The 22247-nt window shown below is 53.3% G+C and overlaps 1 protein-coding gene across 2 annotated transcripts; it reads right to left on the reverse strand.

Moving 5' to 3' along the window:
- Positions 1 to 11469: 11469 nt before the first annotated feature.
- On the reverse strand, positions 11470 to 21255 carry LOC132805491 (zinc finger protein 239-like). Of its 2 annotated transcripts, XM_060820600.1 has the most exons (4): positions 20860 to 21255; positions 18571 to 19194; positions 14742 to 14816; positions 11470 to 13254 (listed from the first exon to the last, which is right to left on the reverse strand). In XM_060820600.1, the coding sequence occupies exons 1-3, from the start codon at positions 21238 to 21240 to the stop codon at positions 14790 to 14792; spliced, it is 1032 nt and encodes a 343-aa protein (XP_060676583.1). In that variant the 5' UTR covers positions 21241 to 21255; the 3' UTR covers positions 11470 to 13254; positions 14742 to 14789. The 2 variants fall into 2 exon arrangements, with proteins under 2 accessions (XP_060676583.1, XP_060676582.1); XM_060820599.1 differs by lacking the exons at positions 11470 to 13254; positions 14742 to 14816 and adding an exon at positions 14830 to 14980.
- Between the last annotated feature and the right edge of the window lie 992 nt (positions 21256 to 22247).

A 22247-nucleotide genomic window follows, 5' to 3' on the forward strand; every position in this document is an offset into this window, starting at 1 on the left:
TAGATTACTCCATTTCCAGATACATTGTAATTTCCCCATTTCTTAATCAGTGTCATTGTGCGTCATTACTATAAACCTGGTCTCATATCCCTGCCCTCCCCATCACTGATCACACAGCATTGCCTTTTGTGAAGGGCACTGCTTGTCACTGGCCACTCGGGTGTTTTCCTATCTTCCTGGTGGTGGAAACTGAATAAAGATTCATGCACCCTTGTGTCTCTCACTGTGTCTCACACCTGCGCACACACAACATGGGGGCTGGGGAATAAATTAGCACTTGGAGAAAGTGAGGACTGCAGATGCTGGAGATCAGAGCTGAAAATGTGTTGCTGGAAAAGCGCAGCAGGTCAGGCAGCATCCAAGGAGCAGGAGATTTGACGTTTCGGGCATAAGCCCTGATTCCTGAAGAAGGGCTTATGCCCGAAACATCGAATCTCCTGTTCCTTGGATGCTGCCTGACCTGCTGCACTTTTCCAGCAACACATTTTCAGCAATAAATACAAACTACCGCAGTTAGGCGGGAGTGTGGGGGTAATATTTTTTAAAAATTTAAAATAAGCAGAAAAAAAAGAGCAGGAGTGTTGGGGATTCTGTAGAAAAAGTAAAAAAAAATAAAACTGGTCTTATCCTTAGCTCTGGGAAGAGAAATCTGATCTATCTTTATAGACTGTCAGCTCTGTGTCAACCTACTCAATTTCTTCCAGCTTTTAATAAACTGTCAATTTAATAAACTGTGCTTTGTGATCTCTAACCTATTAGGCAAATTTCTCTGACACTTAGCCATAGGTAACTTTAAAAGCTTAGAGTTATGATCACTGTTCCCATCATGCTCCCCCCACCGAAACTTTGATCATTCCTGAAAACCAGGTCTAGCATACCTTTCCCTAGTTGGACTGTTTGCACTCCCCTCGATCAGGACCCCCACCCTCCCTCGTGAATTTGAACACCTCAATTCACAATCTCCTCCCTTAACCTTTTCCGCTCCGAGGGTAGCTGTCTCAGCTCCCTCCCCCCGCAAATAACTCCACATGAAGGCTGATATCCCGTTGCCAAGTCACCCCTCGTTCAGACGTGCAGAGGACGTGACACTGACCCAGTTATCACAGAGCCGGGGCCCCTAGGGTGAGCTGAGCCCCTGAGGTTCTGGTTTATGTCTGTCAGCCAGGGGTCTGTGATTGGGGCTGTTAACCTGGTCCGTTCAGGGAACTTGTACTCTCTGAGCTTCAGCTGGCTGAGCTCTTCCCAGTCACTACATTGCTCCCCGTCTACGTCCTGGCATGATGGTCCATTCTATTCCCTGTCGCTGGTAATGGTTCTGGTTCCTGCCTCGGGGGAGTGTGGGCTGAGCTGTAGTCTGCCTCTCGTTACCTCGGAGCATGTCGGCAGAAAACGATCTTCTCCAGGCGATAATGGCGTCCAGGCCATGACACCTACGGCGTCCATCTTGTCCTCAGATGCCTCATAGATGGACGGGTGTTCTGCCCCCCTCTGCCCTGTCGAGAGGGGCCGGTTACGTGTTGCTCCTGCCCAGTTTTTGCCAGGAGCTTTCACCTGCTTGTACAGTGCCGCCTGTACGATACCTTGTGTTGCCCTTGCCTCTTACCCAGGCAGGACCGTTCCCATGGTAGTTGAATGCACTTTGAATTCAGCAGTGGGTTCTCGTTCTATCAGGAGCAATGGGTGGCACTGCCCTGTCCGCTTTAAGTAGCTCTAGCAGGGATTTGTGGTCCATTACAATTGCAGATGTACGTCAACAAAGGTACTGGTGGATCTTTTGCCCTCCAAATTTTCCTTCGCATCAACCAAAGTACGCTATCGGGTGTTTCTGTCTACTGGGCCACTATCCCAAAACCGTACGGGGAGATATCACATACCAGCACTGCCCCTCACTCGGGGATTGTAGTGTGCAATGCCTCAGATGACAATATTTGCCTCCTTATTTCCCTCAAGGTGACACAGATAGAGCTGTGCAGCATGGAAACAGACCCTTTGGCCCAAACCGTCCATGCTGTCCAGGTATCCTAACCCAATCTAGTCCCACCTGCCAGCACTTGGTCCATATCCCCCCAAACCCTTCCTATTCATATCCCCATCCAGATCCCTTTTAAATGTAATTGTACCAGCCTCCACCACTTCCTCTGGCAGCTCATTCCATTCACGTAATCTCCCTCTGTGTGAAAAAGTTTCCCCCTTAGGTCTCTTTTATATCTTTCCCCTCTCATCCTAAACCTACAACCTCTAGTTCTGGACTCCCCCACGCCAGGGAAACGACTTTGCCTATTTACCCTATCCATACCCCCTCATGATTTTATAAACCTCTATAAGGTCACCCCTCAGCCTCCGACGCTCCAGGGAAAACAGCCCCAGCCTGTTCAGCCTCTCCCTGTAACTCAAACTCTCCAACATCCTTGTCAATCTTTTCTGAACCCTTTCAAGTTTCACAACATCCTTCCATTAGCAGGGAGACAGAACTGATGCACAGTATTGGTCTTACCAATGTCCTGTCCAGCCGCAACATGACCTCCCAACTCCTGTACTCAATGCTCTGACTGCTAAAGGAAAGCATACCAAACGCCGCCTTCACTATCCTGTCTACCTACGATATAGCTTGACTATGAGACCGTTTCCAAGGCTATCCTTTTGGCAATAGCAGATGGAAGGGTACCAGGAGGCAGGTCAGGTTACTGACGAACTTTCCAACCCAAGAGATGTAAGCTCCACCTTTCATCCCCTCACCTTCACGGGTGTAACCCGCTCTTATGACTCCGTAACCCAAGTGGGTCACTTGGCCTGCCCAGAACACACGCTCTCCCCTTCTCCAACCTACACCCACCTGGGAGAAACATTTAAGTGCTATCTCCAACATCTCTTCATTAGTGTTCCTTAGTACGTCATCCAGATCAATGATAACGTGGGTTAGCCCTTGTAAAACGTTCTCTGTCGTCTGCTGGGAAATGGCACAGCCTGACTATACCCCAAATGGCAAAGCCCTGATGGGTATTCTTTTCTCACTCGTGTTCGGTTTATCTCCGACCACACTACCGCCTAACAGCGATCGTACTTATTCTTCCCCAGCACCCGTGTCGTCCGTGTGCAGACACAGTGAACAACAAAGTGTGTAAATCTTTATTCAATTTCCACCACCAGGAAGAAAGGAAACACCCGGGTGGCCAGTGACAAGCAGTGCCCGTCACAAAGGGAGGGCAGGGACTAAATCAAAATAGAGTTGGAGGGGGAAATGATGCAGTCCACTCCCTGCGGCGCCCACCTCTCCCTGAACAACTCCAGGGTGTTGGTGGACACCGCGTGCTCCTTCTCCAAGGACACCCGGGCTCTAACGTAACCGCGGAAGAGGGGCAGGCAGTCGGCCCTCACGACCCCCTCCACGGCCCGCTGCCTGGACCTGTTTATAGCCAGTTTGGCCAGGCCCAGGAGCAGACCCACGAGGAGTCCTGCCCTCCCTCCTCCGTACCGGGTGCCCGAAGATCAGGACCGTGGGACTGTAATGCAACCAGAAAGAGGAAAGTTTTTAAGAAAATCGAAAAGGGAGTGTAAGCGCCCTGCTGGGTATAAATTGTGGCACACCTCTGGGAATCCTCATCTCACCACAATTGTATGTACATGTGGTTCATGTCCAGCTCCCTGAAGCACAGAGCCGCCCTGCCCAGTTCTGCGTTGTAAGGCCTCCGGGCGAGGGGTGGGGGATTTACCCGTCTGGGAGAAGCGGTTTATCATTTGTTTAAAGGTCCCCACGGATGTCTCAGGCTTCACATTCGGTGCTGCCCATTCCTCAAGCTGGTCTCCTTTGCCTAGTCCTGGCCTCCTGACCTCTGCCCGGTAGGCCGTGGAATTGCTTCCTGGTCAACGCGTATGGTTGGTTTGGTCCTTCTGAGAGTCCTGGGACCTTCCTGAAAACTGAGGCTTCGTTCGGGCAGCTATTTTCTGATGGAGAAAATGGTGAGAGGATCAAGTTGGATCTTCCTCAGCCAATTTTGTCCCACCAACCTTGGGCCCGAGCCTTTCACTCCCATCAGTGGGGTTATGAAGTTGAAGGCGTGTCCTATATTTTTAAGTTGAATGCTGTTCCACACTGAGAGCTCACAAGCACCTGTGTATGTGACTAGATGGCAGTCTGAGAGAGTACTGGAAAATTGAAACGATGTTTAACACTTGGCTGTGAAATGGATACCTGAGTTGGTTGCCGTTTTGACAACAATTTGAACTTAACCAATCCATCGGTTTAAATCTGCTGGGATCTTTCTTACCCCAAATCTGTTCAAATCTCAGACTGGATCTGTCTAAATTAGTTGAAATCCTGGACGAGCCCCCGAACTGTTATGATATAGTGGTGAATTCTTCTGTTGATTAAACACTCAGAAAAGTTCACCTCGCCTTGTAATCTGTTAAAACATGAGTGACAGAGAACTCCCAAATTCCACTATGTAAAGAAAATAATATCAATTTATTCTTTAACTCTAAAAGTGAACATTAAACAACAACATTCATAACTCTTACCCCCCTTTCTCTTAACTGCTTATTACATGCCTCCAACTCCATAACAATATGCTGTTCCAATAAAACACTTATTAATATTACATCAACTTAACTTCAAAACCGCACAACTGCTATCATCTTTGGTGTCTTTCCTCTTCTGTCTGAAGAGCTCCCTGGGTCATCTTTCTTTTTGACTGTTTTAGATGAGGAAGTTTATTTGATAGAGAGTGTTTCAATGTCTTGGTCCTCTCTCTTCGGGCGGCACGGTGGCACAGTGGTTAGCACTGCTGCCTCACAGCGCCAGGGACCTGGGTTCAATTCCCGCCTCAGGCGACTGTCTGTGCAGAGTTTGCATGTTCTCCCCGTGTCTGCGTGGGTTTCCTCCGGGTGCTCCGGTTTCCTCCCACAGTCCAAAGATGTGCGGGTCAGGTGAATTGGCCATGCTAAATTGCCCATAGTGTTAGGTAAGGGGTATATGTAGGGGTATGGGTGGATTGCGCTTCGGCGGGTCGGTGTGGACTTGTTGGGCCGAAGGGCCTGTTTCCACACTGTAAGTAATCTAATCTAATCTCTCAGTGGCAGTTGCTCTGTCTGATTTTCAAAATGCCTGCCTTATTTATACCCCTCAACATGAGATCATGGTTTGATGTTGGCAAAACAATAAATTCAAATCAGATTGGGGCTTAGTATCCTGGGGCATATTATTTAAACCAACCGGTAAAATTTGAATTGTTGTCAAAACAGCGACCAACTCAGGTATCCATTTCACACAACCAAATGTTACACATTTTCAATTTTCTCGTCCACTCTGGGACTGCCACCTAGTCACATGCTTGTGAGCTCTCAGGGCAGAACACCATTCACTCTCTCTGAAAGGTACAGTGCACACCTTCAATTTCACAACAGTGGTAACTAAACCAGCTGCTTCTCATAAGGGACTGGAACTGAAGCTGTACCCTTAATCTGTAAAGGTCACGGGTTCTCAGTCTAACTGAGGTCTGACACAAACCTGAGGGTTGGAGCCCAGAGTGCGTTATTGTTTAGCGATCACTGGAATGGGCTGTGCTGGTACTAACCTCCATTAGAACCAGGTGACCGTTTAACCAGAGGTGTATTTTGATTGGCTCTGGTTTGGACGTTGCTGAGCAGTTTAGTTGCTCCAAACCAGCTGTTGGACGACTCTCCAGGGTGTTTCCCCCCCTCCTCCATTGGATACCAGCGATGAGTCCTCTTACTCAGTTCAGGCTGGGTGGGACTCTCCAGTCTGCATACCGGCAGCAACTACAACGGTCGGCTGGAATAGATCCTTGAGAAGATGTTAAGTGTTTGGCTGAAGCTTGGCTTTGTTTGCTGCTGTGGGCTGACCTACAGTCCCTCTGTTCAGGATCGGTCCTTGAGTGAGGCTGAGCAATTTCCTTCACTCAAGTCTTTTCCCCCCAACCTCAGTCAGCCTGGCCAGAGTGTCCACTTCCATCTGAATACCCTCCAACTCATGAGCTCCACTTGCTGCGTTTTCTAATGACGAAACCCTTTACGATCCCTGTTCGAAATTCATTCAGCCTTCAGCAAGGAGGTGCTTCTCCACGGTCACATCATTAACCCCACACCCCAAACGGCGCCTCAGCATCTCGCTTCGGGTTAAGTCAACATCGCATTGCCTCTTCTTAACCTCATCAAAAACCCAGCCTGAACACACACACCGGCCGGTTTCGTAACAGTTTCTACCCTCCTGTTGTTAGATTACCGAATGAACTCGCAAACTCCGGTTCAACCCCGAGGCGGATTCCCCCTCCCCCACCCCGGGCCCTCAAACTGCTGAGTCAAACACAATTAGCATCTCAGAATGGGAGGAGGTGTGGGGTTGGAATACTCAATAACCAAATCCGTCCAACTCCTGAAAGGTTTTGGTATCCTGTACCTCAGGAAACGTTAGGCCCCCAGTAACTGAAAAAGCTGCAGGTCCACATACCGTCAGCATTACTCGTTGGTTTTGATCGGTCCTCACGTTGTTGGCCTAGGAACACAAAAACGCCTTATTTCCACATACTGGGCCCAGTCTGGATCGAATGAGTCAATTTCCCAAGTCCAAGTGTGATGCCAGAAACGCGTACCCCACCTCAAAGGTGACGGTTGCGAAAGGGGTGTGAATTTCTCTCATTGCAACCAAGCTACCTCCCAGAGAGACCAGTATCCCATCACCAAGTCACACTGTATTTACACGTGCATACTACATGACACTGACCCAGCTCCCTCAGAGCCAGATCTCAGAGTGAGCGGAATCCCTGACCCTGTTGTGGTGTTTGTGCAGGTATTGGACACAGTGAAAAACAAGGGTGTAAACCTTTATTTATATTCCACCACCAGGAAGAAAGGAAACACCCGGTGGCCAGTGACAAACAGTGCCCTTCACATCAAAGGGCAATGCTGTGTGATCAAACAGTGATGGGGAGGGCAGGGACTAAATCAAAATAGAGTTGGAGGGGGATATAATGCACTCCACTCCCTGCGGCGCCCACCTCTCCCTGAACAACTCCAGGGTGTTGGTGGAGACCGCACGATCTTTCTCCAAGGACACCTGGGCTCTAACGTAACCGCGGAAGAGGGGCAGGCAGTCGGCCCTCACGACCCCCTCCACGGCCCGCTGCCTGGACCTGTTTATGGCCAGTTTGGCCAGGCCCAGGAGCAGACCCATGAGGAGGTCTTCAGACCTGCCCTCCCTCCTCCGTACCGGGTGCACGAAGATCAGGAGCGTGGGACTGAAGTGCAACCGAAAGCAGAGGAGGAGGTTTTGAGGAAATCAAAAAGGGAGTGCAAACGCCCACACCCAATATACACATGGTCCACGGACTCCACAGCGCCACAGAACAAGCCATTGGGCTGGGAGTCCCTCCCGTTTCTTTTTTTTTGAACCTTGTATAATTTAAGTTTAATCGACGTTAGTGCAAATCTGTAAAAGATCGAAGGGAATTGGAATTACAAAACTAATCGTCTCCCATATCTAAAAGCTAGAAAATGCATATTTAAAATATATATTGCACAAACAGCATAATTACGCAAAAACAGAACACATTAGAAACAATAATAGTAATGTCTCCCCATGAATATAACTTTAGTCTAAAGAATGAAATATAACCCATGCTCCATAGTTCTTTGTAATTTCATGCTAAAAAGCCTGCTATATAATACAAAGACGTGCAGTATAAAACGTTACCCTAACTTACCGAAGCAATAGCCCAGGAAACTCCAGGCTAACAATATAAACATAATTGTCATTACATTCGAATGAAATAATTCAAGAAACGAACTGAAGCAGGCAATGTCCAATTTCATTTCATTCCCAATCGTCCTAATCTTCATCCTCTAGCAGTTCTGACACATCCAAACGGGGACAGTGCTAACTGGACTTCTTCCTCGGTCATATCCAAATCAGATTCCTTTTCCCAGTCCTCACTGAGGTCTGTGCTAGACCCTTGCTTTCCGTTATTGGATGGTGTTGGTTTTCCACTGTCCAAGTTAAGTTCATACACTCTCAAATCAGTGGGTCCACCATCTTTTGTAGTCTTCAGTTGGTTGGTGTTCCTCGCTCCAATCACTGCACCAGATACTGCAGTAAATTCCTTCATGTTTTGATCTTTAGTTGATCCATTTGTTTCTACCTCTGGAACTGAAGGCCAGTCCTTAGTTTTGGGCTTCAAATCCTGTTCTACCGCCAGCTCCACACCGGTCGCATTCCTGTTCCTTTCCTTTTTTTTATTATTTTATTAAACAATTACAAAACAGTTTACAAAAAACAGTTAACATTTACAGCTGTATACAACAGCAATTTTACACAGGAGAGGAGCAGCAAAGCTAGGCCCCAAACCCTACCGTGTGACCAGTTTACAGGGAGATGAGGACAAACCTCAAATCCCAGTTCCACATTTAACAAACAGTGACAATGACATTTGTACATTAAACAATACGGTTACATACAAGAGGTGCAGACAATACAGACCCAGCAAGCCCCCACCCCTCCCACCTTTCGACCACTCTAAGGCAGCCCGCCCCTACCCACCTTCCGGTTCTCGGTCCACCCCGTGCCCCTTCCAGTTCTCGGTCCGCCCTCACACACCTTTCGACCACCTCTAGGACAGCCCGCCCCAGTACCCGCCCGGGGTGACAGCGGTTTGGACGGCCTACCCACCTTCCGGCTTCCCTCCTGTTTCTTTTTTTTTATTGGAGACCAGAACCGAAGTCATTTACTAGTACACAGTATATTGGCTGTGATCAGCCAGCTTGGAGTCTGTCCCCTGAACTGAGGAGATTCTAAATCCACTGTTTATATTTTTTTTTCCCCTAAATTGAGGAGATGCTGAATCTCCTGTTTATTTAAAAAAATTACAAAACAGTTTACAATAAACATTTACAGCTGTACAAGAGACAGCAATTTTACAAGGGAGAGGAGCAGCAAAGCTAGGCCCCAAACCCTACCATTCAACCATTTTACAGAGAATGAGGACAAACCTCAAATCCCAGTTCCACATTTAACAAGACAGTGACAATGACATTTGTACATTAAACAAAACGGTTACATACAGAAGTGCAGACAATACAGACCCAGCAAGCCCCCACCCCTCCCACCTTTCGACCACTCTAAGGCAGCCCGCCCCTACCCACCTTCCGGTTCTCGGTCCACCCCGTGCCCCTTCCAGTTCTCGGTCCGCCCTCACACACCTTTCGACCACCTCTAGGACAGCCCGCCCCAGTACCCGCCCGGGGTGACAGCGGTTTGGACGGCCTACCCACCTTCCGGCTTCCCTCCTGTTTCTATCTGTCAGCCAGGGCTCCCTGATTGGACCAGGGTTAACAGCCCCAGTCAGGGAACTCCAGTTGCTGACCTTGTTCCAATCACTAGATTTCTGCCCCACCACCCCTCCTCCCCCACCAGACTCCATTTCTGAAATTGCCATCGTTACCCTGGTCTGGACTGGCCTTCATGTCACTCCAGGCCTACAGCAATATGGATGACTCTCAAAGCCCTCCAGTAATCGGGAACGCTAGTAGGATGTTACTCTGCTCCCTTTTTGTCTTCATTGACTAATGGTGTAGTGTCCCTTTCAACACTTGCTCCTCTCACCTCAGCTAGTAGTTTGTTATATCCTTCCTGCATTCTGCACAGAATCAGAAACGTATCTCCAGTTAACACTTCACACCTACCTGCAGTGATGATAATGCCAAGAGGGTGATCATTAAATTGTCTCCAGGTTATTATTCAGATCTTGATCCATTTGGACATAGACTGTTTCAGTATCCGAGGGGATGGCGAATAGAGCTGCATGTTGTGCAGTCATAGAGATGTACAGCGTGGAAACAGACCATTCAATCCAACCCATCCATGCTGACCAGATATCCCAACCCAATCTAGTCCCACCTGCCAGCACCCGGCCCACATCCCTCTACCTCTTCCTATTCGTTTCCCCATCCAGATGCCTCTTAAATGCTGTTATTGTACCAGCCTCCACCACTTCCTCTGGCAGCTCATTCCATACAAGTACCACCCTCTGTGCGAAAAAGTTGCCCCTTAGGTCTCTTTTATATCTTTCCCCTCTCACCCTAAACTTATGCCCCTCTCGTTCTGGACTCCCCGACCCCAGGGAAAAGACTTTGCCTATCTACCCTATCCATGCCCCTCATGATTTGATAAACCTCTATAAGGTCACCCCTCAGCCTCCGATGCTCCAGGGAAAACAGCCCCAGCCTGTTCAGCCTCTCCCTGTAGCTCAAATCCTCCAACTCTTGCAACATCCTGGTAAATCTTTTCTGAACCCTTTCAAGTGTCACATCTTTCCGATAGGAAGGAGACCAGAATTGCACGCAGTAATCCAACAGTGGTCTAACCAATGCCCTGTACAGCCGCAACATGACCTCCCAACCCCTGTACTCAATACTCTGACCAATAATACCTTCTCACAGAGCATCGACGAACATCTCCATGTCTGACCTTACGATGGAGGGAAGCAGCTGAAGATGGTTGGACCTGCCACTACCCTGAGGAACTCTTGCAGAGACGTCCTGGAGCTGAGAGGACTGACCTCCAACAACCACAACCATCCTCCCACGTGCCGGATAGGACTCTGATCAGCGGAGAGCTTTGCTCTCTGTTCCCATCAACAGCGCTGTCTTTCCTCAAGAGACAAAGGCTCCATCTCCTCCATATCACTATTTCCCCTCTAAACATCCAAAGCACGTGCTGACTTTGGAAGCAGTTCAGAGACAGAGGCTGACTCCTGGAGTGAAGGGGGTTAGGCCGACGGTCATTTTGGACTGTGGGAGGTTCCTTTCTAGGATGGTCTGACCAGGAACAATCTCATACCCCTCCCTCCATACGTTAGACAGAATATACTGCTCCACCAATCAACAGGCTGATCACCCAACTCGGCGCCCTGTTCCCTTCCCTCTATCCCCCTCTGTCGCTGACCAAGGGCAGCACAGACGAGAAGCGAATGAGAAAGGCCAAGCATGCTCATAATGACCACTTGGAGGGGAGTGGCCATTCAGCCCATCAAGTCTGTTCTACTGTTCAGTGAGACTGCGGCTGATCTGATCATCCTTAACTCCAATTCTCCGTATAACCCTCGATTCCCTCACTACTCCAAGATGTCTCCGTTAAAATAAAATCACACAACACCACTAGTTACCGGATACAGGTGCTGGTGCTTTCAAATAAACCTGTTGGTCTGTAAGCTGGTGTTGTGTGAATATTAAACTGCGTCCACCCTGGTCTGACAGCGGCCCCTCCACATCGTGAAAATGCCTCAGCTTTGATTATCCTCAATGACCCAGCCTCGACAGCCCTCTGCAGTAAAGATTCACTCCCCCCTCCTCATCTCCCTCGGTGACAGGTGCCCCCTTATTCTGAGATGCTGCTGCTCTGTTCCGAGACTCTCCACACACCTCTCCACATCTCCCCTGGCAAGAATCTCCAGGAATCCTGAATTCAATTTTAAACAGAGTGTCTTTAATAACACTTGGATGTTGTTTACACAAAACAGATCACCCAACAGCTCCTCAAACACAGGAAGTACATGGACAGAGACAGATGATCACTTGGTGTGAATTTTAATCTATCAGCTACAAAATCTCACAGTTCTTGGCCAGAGATTACCCCCCATTTCTTTTCAAGATGCATTTAGTGGGTGGGGAAATTTCTGACAATACGTTCCCCACCCCCAATGTGTTCATGGGTTATACAAGGTGACGGTGGGGAGGAGATGCAACAATCCATGTGCAGTGCTCACAGCTCCATCAGAGAGACCCAGTGACATTAACCAGGCAGGGAACATACCGCCCTTTTAACACCAGCTCCTCGTCACAGGGCAAAGGGCAGGGCTGGCTTTTGTGACATGGGTCAACAAGTGGTTCACAAGTGGACAAAAGCACCAGGGCGCTGGTTCGATTCCAGCCTTGGGGCCACTGTGTGGACTTTACACATTCTCCCGCCTCCTCCACCATCCCCCAATTCCCCACTCCCCCTTGTCTGTGTAGGTTTCCCCTGGGTGCACCAGTTTCCATCCATAGTGTGTGCCCATTGGATGGATTGGCCATGCAAACGTCGACTCTCCTGCTCCATGGATGCTGCCTGACCTGCTGCACTTTTCTAGCAACACATTTTTCACCTCTGATCTCCAGCATCCGCAGTCCTCACTTACTCCATGCTAAATTGTCCTGTAGTGCCCAGGAATGTGTAGGTTAGGGTGGATTGGCCATGCTAAATTGTCCCGTAGTGCCCAGGGATGTGCAGGTTAGGGTTAATTGGCCATGCTAAATTGTCCCATACTGCCCAGGGCTGTGCAGGTTAGGGTGGATTGGCCATGCTAAATTGTCCCATAGTGCCCAGGGCTGTGCAGGTTAGGGTGGAATTGGCCATGCTAAATTGTCCCATAGTGTCCAGGGATGTGCAGGTTAGGGTGGATTGGCCATGCTAAATTGTCTCATAGGGCCCAGGGGTGTGCAGGTTAGGGTGGATTGGGAAATGCAGTGTTACAGGGAGAGAGTGGGATGCTCTTCAGGGGGTTCGGTGTGGACTCAATGGGCTGCTGACACATTGCAGGGATCCTGTGACTAACCGTTTAAGTGGAAACCCCTCAGTACACTGGCTGGTCAGAGAGTGTGTTGCTGATTTTGGGGGTTGGTGTGTGTGATGGAAAGGACACAGAGGGACGGGGAAGCTGAGCAGCTGACTGGGTTATCGTCATCATGGAAGGGGATCAGGGCACCAGGGAGAAATCCTGTAAAACAGACAGAGTGCGGGGTAAACATGGCAGGTCCTGGCAGCTTCTGTAAACAGGGGCAGAGCCCGAGTTAATGCCGTCAGTCTGATGTGACCCACCTTCAGAGCCCGGCTCCATACCGATACCAGTCAAGGGATTTCACAACAACACTGCTGTTTGTGACACACGGCCATCGCTGGCGAGGCCCACATTTGTTACTCCCATCCTCAACTCACCCTCGAACCGACTGTCCCACACGAGGCCATTCCACAGGACAGTTAAAAATCAGCCCCATTGCTGCGTAGGGACTGGGGTCACGTGCAAGTCCAGGATGGGCGCCTTTCCTTTCCCCATTACTGATACCCCAGTTGGGGGTGGGGGGGTGTATTTACCACAAACCAATGACGGTCAGCATGGTCACCATCCCGAATTGAAGTTCCACCACAGCCTCCAGTGGGATTTGAACACGTCCCCAAAGTATAAGCCTCTGAGATAACAGGCCCTCAGCCACCTGCAGGGCAAAGCCAGGTCAGTGGTCAAAACATGCAAATCGGACAGTGCACACGCCCTCAGCGCTGACCCTCCGACAGCGCCCGCTCCCTCAGCGCTGACCCTCCGACAGCGCCCGCTCCCTCAGCGCTGACCCTCCAACAGCGCCCGCTCCCTCAGCACTGACCCTCCGACAGCGCCCACTCCCTCAGCACTGACCCTCCCACAGTGCCCGCTCCCTCAGCGCTGACCCTCCCACAGCGCCCGCTCCCTCAGCACTGACACTCCCACAGCGCCCACTCCCTCAGCACTGACCCTCCGACAGCGCCCACTCCCTCAGCACTGACCCTCCGACAGCGCCCACTCCCTCAGCACTGACCCTCCGACAGCGCCCGCTCCCTCAGCACTGACCCTCCGACAGCGCCCGCTCCCTCAGCACTGACACTCCCACAGCGCCCGCTCCCTCAGCACTGACCCTCCCACAGCGCCCGCTCTCTCAGCGCTGACCCTCCCACAGCGCCCACTCCCTCAGCGCTGACCCTCCCACAGCGCCCGCTCTCTCAGCGCTGACCCTCCCACAGCGCCCACTCCCTCAGCACTGACCCTCCCACAGCGCCCGCTCTCTCAGCGCTGACCCTCCCACAGCGCCCGCTCTCTCAGCGCTGACCCTCCCACAGCGCCCACTCTCTCAGCGCTGACCCTCCCACAGCGCCCGCTCTCTCAGCGCTGACCCTCCCACAGCGCCCACTCCCTCAGCACTGACCCTCCGACAGCGCCCGCTCCCTCAGCACTGACACTCCCACAGCGCCCACTCCCTCAGCACTGACACTCCGACAGCGCCCGCTCCCTCAGCACTGACACTCCCACAGCGCCCGCTCCCTCAGCACTGACCCTCCCACAGCGCCCGCTCCCTCAGCACTGACACTCCCACAGCGCCCGCTCCCTCAGCGCTGACCCTCCCACAGCGCCCGCTCTCTCAGCACTGACCCTCCCACAGCGCCCGCTCCCTCAGCACTGACCCTCCCACAGCGCCCGCTCCCTCAGTGCTGACCCTCTGACAGCGCCCGCTCCCTCAGCCCTGACCCTCTGACAGCGCCCGCTCCCTCAGCGCTGACCCTCCCACAGCGCCCGCTCTCTCAGCACTGACCCTCCCACAGCGCCCGCTCCCTCAGCCCTGACCCTCTGACAGCGCCCGCTCCCTCAGCCCTGACCCTCTGACAGCGCCCGCTCCCTCTGCTGCTTTCTAACCGTGCCCCTCAATCTTACACATCACTATCAGGTTTCCCTTGGCCTTCTCTGCCCCAAAACAAACAGCCCGAGCGGATCCAGCCTCACTTCCTCACAGAGAAGGGGCGGAAACAGTGAGGGGACCATGTTGGGAGGGGTGGCTGCTGTAACGTTGATGTCTGGCCGGATTTGTGCACATTTGCCAAAAACGGCAGCTCGGGCCCGAGGGTCTCTGTTTCAGCCCTTCCCTCCCTGATTACTGCTGACAACAGAACTCCTTACCACTTGTGTTGAACCAGATGTCTGTTGAATTCTCGCCATCCAGGTTCCTCATGATGTCCGCTGTGTGACCAGAAGCTGTGGGAGGAACGATGGAAGACTGGATCAACGCACCTTTCTGAGTGTGGAACCTACCCTGCAGCCCCCGATTCTCCCCGGAACGTACTGGAAGCTGAGGTTCGCCAGCAGGATGTTCACACACTTCGCTCCAGCATGGGAGTCAGGCTGGGTACACATCCACCCTGCAAACAGCATCGCACTGAGACACAAGCACCCACCGAAGCCATGATACCCTGCATTTCCCAATGCCAATCCACCCTAACCTGCACATCCATGGGCACTATGGGACAATTTAGCAAGGCCAATCCACCCTAACCTGCACATCCCTGGGCACTATGGGACAATTTAGCAAGGCCAATCCACCCTAACCTGCACATCCCTGGGCACTACGGGACAATATAGCATGGCCAATCCACCATAACCTGCACATCCCTGGGCACAACGGGGCAATTTAGCATGGCCAACCCACCCTAACCTACACATCCCTGGGCACTGCAGGACAATTGAGCATGGCCAATCCACCCTAACCTGCACACCCCTGGGCACTGCAGGACAATTTAGCATGGCCAATCCACCCTAACCTGCACATCCCTGGGCACTATGGGACAATTTAGCATGGCCAACCCACCCTAACCTGCACATCCCTGGGCACTACGGGGCAATTTAGCATGGCCAACCCACCCTAACCTGCACATCCCTGGGCACCATGGGACAATTTAGCATGGCCAATCCACCCTAACCTGCACATCCCTGGGCACTACGGGGCAATTTAGCATGGTCAATCCACCCTAACCTGCACATCCCTGGGCACTATGGGACAATTTAGCACGGCCAATCCACCCTAACCTGCACATCCCTGGGCACTACAGGAGAACTTAGCATGGTCAATCCACCCTAACCTGCACATCCCTGGGCACTGCGGGACAATTGAGCATGGCCAATCCACCCTAACCTGCACACCCCTGGGCACTGCAGGACAATTTAGCATGGCCAATCCACCCTAACCTGCACATCCCTGGGCACTACGGGGCAATTTAGCATGGCCAACCCACCCTAACCTGCACATCCCTGGGCACTACGGGGCAATTTAGCATGGCCAACCCACCCTAACCTGTACATCCCTGGGCACTATGGGACAATTTAGCATGGCCAACCCACCCTAACCTGCACATCCCTGGGCACTACGGGGCAATTTAGCATGGTCAATCCACCCTAACCTGCACATCCCTGGGCACTATGGGACAATTTAGCACGGCCAATCCACCCTAACCTGCACATCCCTGGGCACTACAGGAGAACTTAGCATGGCCAATCCACCCTAACCTGCACACCCCTGGGCACTGCAGGACAATTTAGCATGGCCAATCCACCCTAACCTGCACATCCCTGGGCACTACGGGGCAATTTAGCATGGCCAACCCACCCTAACCTGCACATCCCTGGGCACTACGGGGCAATTTAGCATGGCCAACCCACCCTAACCTGTACATCCCTGGGCACTATGGGACAATTTAGCATGGCCAACCCACCCTAACCTGCACATCCCTGGGTACTACGGGGCAATTTAGCATGGCCAACCCACCCTAACCTGCACATCCCTGGACACTATGGGACAATTTAGCATGGCCAATCCACCCTAACCTGCACATCCCTGGGCACTACAGGAGAATTTAGCATGGCCAATCCACCCTAACCTGCACATCCCTGGGCACTATGGGACAATTTAGCATGGCCAATCCACCCTAACCTGCACATCCCTGGGCACTATGGGACAATGTAGCATGGCCAATCCACCTGAACCTATACATCTTTGAACTGTGGGAGGAAACTGGAGCATCTAGAGGAAACCCCCGCAGACACACGGAGAACGTGCAAACTCCACACAGCTAGCTGGCCTAGGCTGGATTCGAACCCTGGTCCTGGCACCGTGTGGCAGCGTGGCTAACCACTGAGGCACTGCCGGCAGCCATGTTGGCCCCTGACTGAAGCAGCAATAATCCGGTTGCTGGATGGGGGCTGCACTGGACCCCTCAAGCCGGGTGGGGGTTTCGGTCACATCTCTGCTGGAGGCGCATCAAGGTCTGACTTGAGTTGATAAAGTGTGGTGCTGTACCACGCGCAGCAGTGGAGGAGCCTGGGAGTCACCGATTCCGGACGGGACCTCGTATCAGGATTACGGGTCGGGGGAACGGAGCTGAGAGAGAATTAGACCATTGGGTGGGGGAGAGGGGGGTGGGGGTGAAGGTAGGTAGGATGGCGATAGGTGGCTGCAGCTGATTGTGATTGGTCAGGTCAAGGAGAGACAGCCCTTGAGCTGGGAATGAGGTGGGGGATGGACAGGTTTTCTGCTCAACCTGCTGTGCTATTTCCTGCTCCACACTTAGACTGACTCTGCAGTCCTTACTAGGTCAGAGTCAAGGAGAGAGTGTGTGCGTGATAGAATGTGTTCCCAAAGATGAATCCTCATAACGGAAGAGAGTGCATGCAACGGGGGCAAGGGGCTGGCGGGCATGCGAGAGCGACAGGGAGAGTGCGCGAAAGGGAGGGAGGGAGAGCGCGCGAGAGCGAGGGAGGGAGGCAGAAGAGTGCGCGAGAGGGAGGGAGGGAGAGAGGCAGAAGAGTGCGCGAGAGGGAGGGAGGCGGAAGTGTGCGTGAGAGGGAGGGAGGGGAAGAGTGCGTGAGAGGGAGGGAGGGAGAGGGAGAGTGCGCGAGAGGGAGGGAGGGAGAGGGAGAGTGCGTGAGAGGGAGGGAGAGTGCGCGAGAGGGAGGGAGGGAGGCAGAAGAATGCGCAAGAGGGAGGGAGGGAGGGGAAGAGTGCGCGAGAGGGAGGGAGGGGAGTGCACGAGAGGGAGGGAGGGTGGGAGAGTGCGCAAAAGGGAGGGAGGGAGAGGGAGAGGGAGCGTGCGCGAGAGAGAGGGAGGGAGTGCGTGCGTGTGAGACAGAGGGTAAGTGTATATGAGAGGGAGGGATGGAGGGAGGGGGACAGAATGTGTGAGATGGAAGGGGGGGGGGGGGGTGAGGTTAAAATCACTATCAGCCATGATCTTACTGAACTGCAGAGCAGGGTCAAGGAGCCAAATGGCTTACTATCATTTCTACTGTTTGGACTTCAAATTCTAAAAGTGTGAAGCTGCACAGTCTCCTCGGTAAACACTGTAATGAAAATACAAACTCAGAATTAACAGAAATTTCATCAAAATGATGCTCTCAGGAGTGATAACACAGCCCAGCCGCTGCGGGTACCCACTGGTCTCGATGTGCCTCTATTGTGCTGTGTTAGCCTCTCCGAATATTTAAGGCTCTAGTTAACAGATTAATGATGATCAGGGGAGTGGGGACAGGCAGAAATGCAGGCTGGAGGTTAAAATGAGTGTGGGGGTTGGCAGAGAAGCAGCTTTACTTGGCCCTAGCCCCTTCCTGCTCTCCCTCAGGTCCCCCCAGGATGGTTGTGTTGCCAGTATCGGGTTTTGTGAGTAAATAGTCAATCAGCCACATGAGTGACGGACAAGCGGCTGAAACAAAACAAGATCACGGTGATTCGACGGTGGGGAAAACCCGTTGGGTTGCGTGTGACAGATTGAGAAAAAAATTAACCAGATCAGCCGCGATCTTACTGGATGATGGAAGAGGACGGAGGGGGGACCATGTGAGACCGCGGGAACACGGCACTGCTAGGATTCGAGAGGGGCTGCGGGAGAGGGAGCGTGTCTGCGTTTGTGAGACAGTTGGATTGGGATAGACCCGCTGGTAACCGAGATTCTCCCCCACTCACCCCGTCTGCTGCCCTCTCGGTGTCGCTGGCGTGGATCCTCCTGTGCTTGCGGAGGCTGGACGGGTTGCTGAAGCCCTTGGGGCAGGCCGGGCACTGGTAGGGTTTCTCGCCCATGTGTGTGCCCTTGTGGTTGCGGAGGCTGGAGGGGTCGATGAAGCCCTTGCCGCAGACCGGGCAGCGGAAGGGTCTCTCCCCGGTGTGGGTGCGCTGGTGCTTGCGGAGATTGCACTGTTTGTTGAAGTCCATGGAGCAGACCGGGCAGCGGAAGGGTCTCTCGCCGGTGTGGGTGCGGCGGTGTGCCACCAGGGTGGAGGACTGGCTGAACTCCTTGCCGCAGACCGGGCAGCGGAAGGGTCTCTCCCCGGTGTGGGTGCGCTGGTGCTTGCGGAGGTTGGAGGAGTTGCTGAAGCCCTTGCCGCAGTCGGCGCAGGTGAGGGGCCGCTCGCCGGTGTGCACCCGCTGGTGCAGCTTCAGCCGGGAGTTCTGCTCAAAGCCCTTGCCACACTCGGGGCAGGTGAACCGCTTCGGGGGATCGGCTGCCCCCCACACTCGTACCAGGCTGCAGCGCCCCAACTCCCCACTCCCCCCGGGGCTCACTGACAGGCTGCTGGTCACCAACTGCCCCTGTAACACACAGAGGGGGGGGGGGGGGAGGGGAGAGAGAGGAGAGAGGGAGGGAGGGGAGAAGGGGAGAGAGGAGAAGGGGAGAGAGGAGGGGAGGGGAGGGGGGGGAGGGGGAGAGGGGGGAGGGGAGAGAAGAGAGGAGGGGAGAGGAGAAAGGTGGGGAGAGGAGGGAGGGGTGGGGAGAGGTCGGAGTGGGGAGAGGAAAGAGGGGGGAAGGGGGAGAGGGGGAGGGGAGAGAAGGGGAGGGGGAGGGGCAAAGGGGACGTAGGGGGTTGAGGGGTGGGGTGAGAGGGTAGAGGGGAAGAGAGGAAGGGAGGGTGAGGGAGGGAAGGGGAGGGGTAGAGAGGGCGGGAGGGGAGGGGAGGTGGAGGGAAAAGAGGGGGAAAGAGAGGGGGGAAATCTTTAAATTTTGAAAATGGAATATTGTGTACAATTCTTGTCTCCCTGATATAGGAAAGATGTTGTGAAACTTGAAAGGGTTCAGAAAAGATTTACAAGGATGTTGGAGGGTTGAGCTACAGGGAGAGGCTGAACAGGCTGGGGCTGTTTTCCCTGGAGCGTCGGAGGCTGAGGGGTGACCTTATAGAGGTTTATAAAATCATGAGGGACATTTCCCTGGCGTGGGGGTATCCAGAACTGGACAGCATAGGTTTAGGGAGAGACAAGAAAGGTTTAAAAGGGACCGAAGGAGCAACTTTTTCATACAGAGAGTGGTGTGTGTATGGAATGAGCTGCTAGAGGAAGTCATGGAGGCTGGGACAATGCCAACATTTAAAAGTTTAAAAAAAATCACACAACACCAGGTTTATTTGGAAGCACTAGCTTTCGGAACGCTGCTCCTCCCATCAGGTCATGCTCCACAGTCCCATAGTGAGGAAGAAGCGCTCCGAAAGCTGGTGCTTCCCAATTAAACTTAGATTAGATTACTTACAGTGTGGAAACAGGCCCTTCGGCCCAACAAGTCCACACCGACCCGCCGAAGCGCAACCCACCCATACCCCTACATTTACCCCCTACCTAACAATACGGGCAATTTAGCATGGCCAATTCACCTGACCCGCACATCTTTTGACTGTGGGAGGAAACCGGAGCACCCGGAGGAAACCCACGCAGACACGGGGAGAACGTGCAAACTCCACACAGTCAGTCGCCTGAGTCGGGAATTGAACCCAGGTCTCTGGCGCTGTGAGGCAGCAGTGCTAACCACTGTGCCACCGTGCCGCCCAAATCTGTTGGACTGTAATCTGGTGTTGTGTGATTTTTAACTTTGTCCACCCCAGTCCAACATCGGCATCTCCACATCATCATCAACATTGATAAGGAATCTGGATGGGGACATGAAGAGGAAGGGTTTAGAGGGGCATGGGCCAAGTGCTGGCAAACGGAATGAGATGAGGTTAGGATAACCGGTCAGCATGGACGGGTTGGGCCGAAGGGCCTGTTTCTGGGCTGTACAGCTCTATGGCTCGGCTGCAGGAATGGGGCTTGATTTCCATCGTCTGATGCCAATGGGACACAGACCTCCCTGTCCCCAAAAGTTGACGTTTTCCCGAAACCACATTTCTCACGGGGACCGGCCGCTCCCTTGTCGCAGCCCACGGCTCCTTCACCGCACACGCTCCGAGAGAAAGGACGGGGAGCTGCGGCTCCCGTACGCTGGCTCACCTCGTATTCCCGGCGTTTCCACTCGGCCGTGTGGAAGAGCCTGTGGATGCCGAGGGACGAGCTGTGCCGGAACTCACGGTCGCACACGCCGCACCGGTATGGCTTGGCTCCAGTGTGGGTCACCGCGTGGCGCCGAAGGGAGGCCGGGCGGCTGAAAGACCGGCCGCAGACCGGGCACCGGAAGGGCCCCTCGCCCGGGGAGGGACGGTCAACGCGGTTGCGGGGGCGGTGGATCACCAGGTGTGACTCCAGCCGGCTGTACAGGTCGAAGGTCATGCCGCACTCGGAGCAGATGAAGCAGTTGGCGGGGCTGACCGCCCGCGGGGTCTCCTCCGCGCCACTGGGGGCGCTGCCGCCGCTACTGCCCGGCACCCGCTCCATCCCGGGCTCTGCTGACCCCTGCAACGGAGGGTCAAAGGTTACTGAGCTTACACCCCCCCCCGCTCTCGCAGACCCGACTCTCAACCGTCCGCACTTCCCCCAACCCCCCCACAACACACCCCACACCCTAATAAATACAGCCCTCACTTGGCCGTGCGCACACCCCACCAAACCCCAACTCTAATCCCAACCCCAACCCTAACCCTAACCAAACCCTAATCCCAACCCCAACCCCAACCCTAACCCCAACCCAACCCCAACCCCAACCCTAACCCCAACCCAACCCCAACCCCAAACCCAACCCTAATCCCAACCCCAACCCTAACCCCAACCCAACCCAACCCTAATCCCAACCCCAACCCTAATCCCAACCCCAACCCTAATCCCAACCCTAATCCCAACCCCAACCCTAATCCCAACCCCAACCCCAACCCTAATCCCAACCTCAACCCCAACCCAACCCCAACCCTAATCCCAACCCCAACCCTAATCCCAACCCCAACCCTAATCCCAACCCTAATCCCAACCCCAACCCTAATCCCAACCCCAACCCCAACCCTAATCCCAACCCCAACCCTAACCCCAACCCAACCCCAACCCTAATCCCAACCCCAACCCCAACCCAACCCCAACCTCAACCCCAACCCTAATCCCAACCCCAACCCTAATCCCAACCCTAATCCCAACCCCAACCCCAACCCTAACCCCAACCCTAATCCCAACCCAACCCTAATCCCAACCCCAACCCTAATCCCAACCCCAACCCTAACCCCAACCCAACCCCAACCCTAATCCCAACCCCAACCCAACCCCAACCCTAATCCCAACCTCAACCCCAACCCTAATCCCAACCCCAACCCTAATCCCAACCCCAACCCTAACCAAACCCTAACCCCAACCCAACCTCAACCCCAACCCTAATCCCAACCCCAACCCTAACCCCAACCCCAACCCTAATCCCAACCCCAACCCTAATCCCAACCTCAACCCCAACCCTAATCCCAACC

The sequence above is a fragment of the Hemiscyllium ocellatum genome, chromosome 50 (genome assembly GCF_020745735.1).
Source record: "Hemiscyllium ocellatum isolate sHemOce1 chromosome 50, sHemOce1.pat.X.cur, whole genome shotgun sequence".
In the NCBI taxonomy this organism is placed as follows: domain Eukaryota; kingdom Metazoa; phylum Chordata; class Chondrichthyes; order Orectolobiformes; family Hemiscylliidae; genus Hemiscyllium; species Hemiscyllium ocellatum.

Coding starts and splice junctions, on each gene's coding strand:
- LOC132805491 (XM_060820599.1), bottom strand. CDS start 21,240: ATGGAGCGGGTGCCGGGCAGTAGCGGCGGCAGCGCCCCCAGTGGCGCG. Junction 19,195..20,859: donor GGAAACGCCGGGAATACGAG/GTGAGCCAGCGT, acceptor TGTGTGTTACAG/GGGCAGTTGGTGACCAGCAG. Junction 14,981..18,570: donor CCGAGAGGGCAGCAGACGGG/GTGAGTGGGGGA, acceptor TGCTGTTTGCAG/GGTGGATGTGTACCCAGCCT.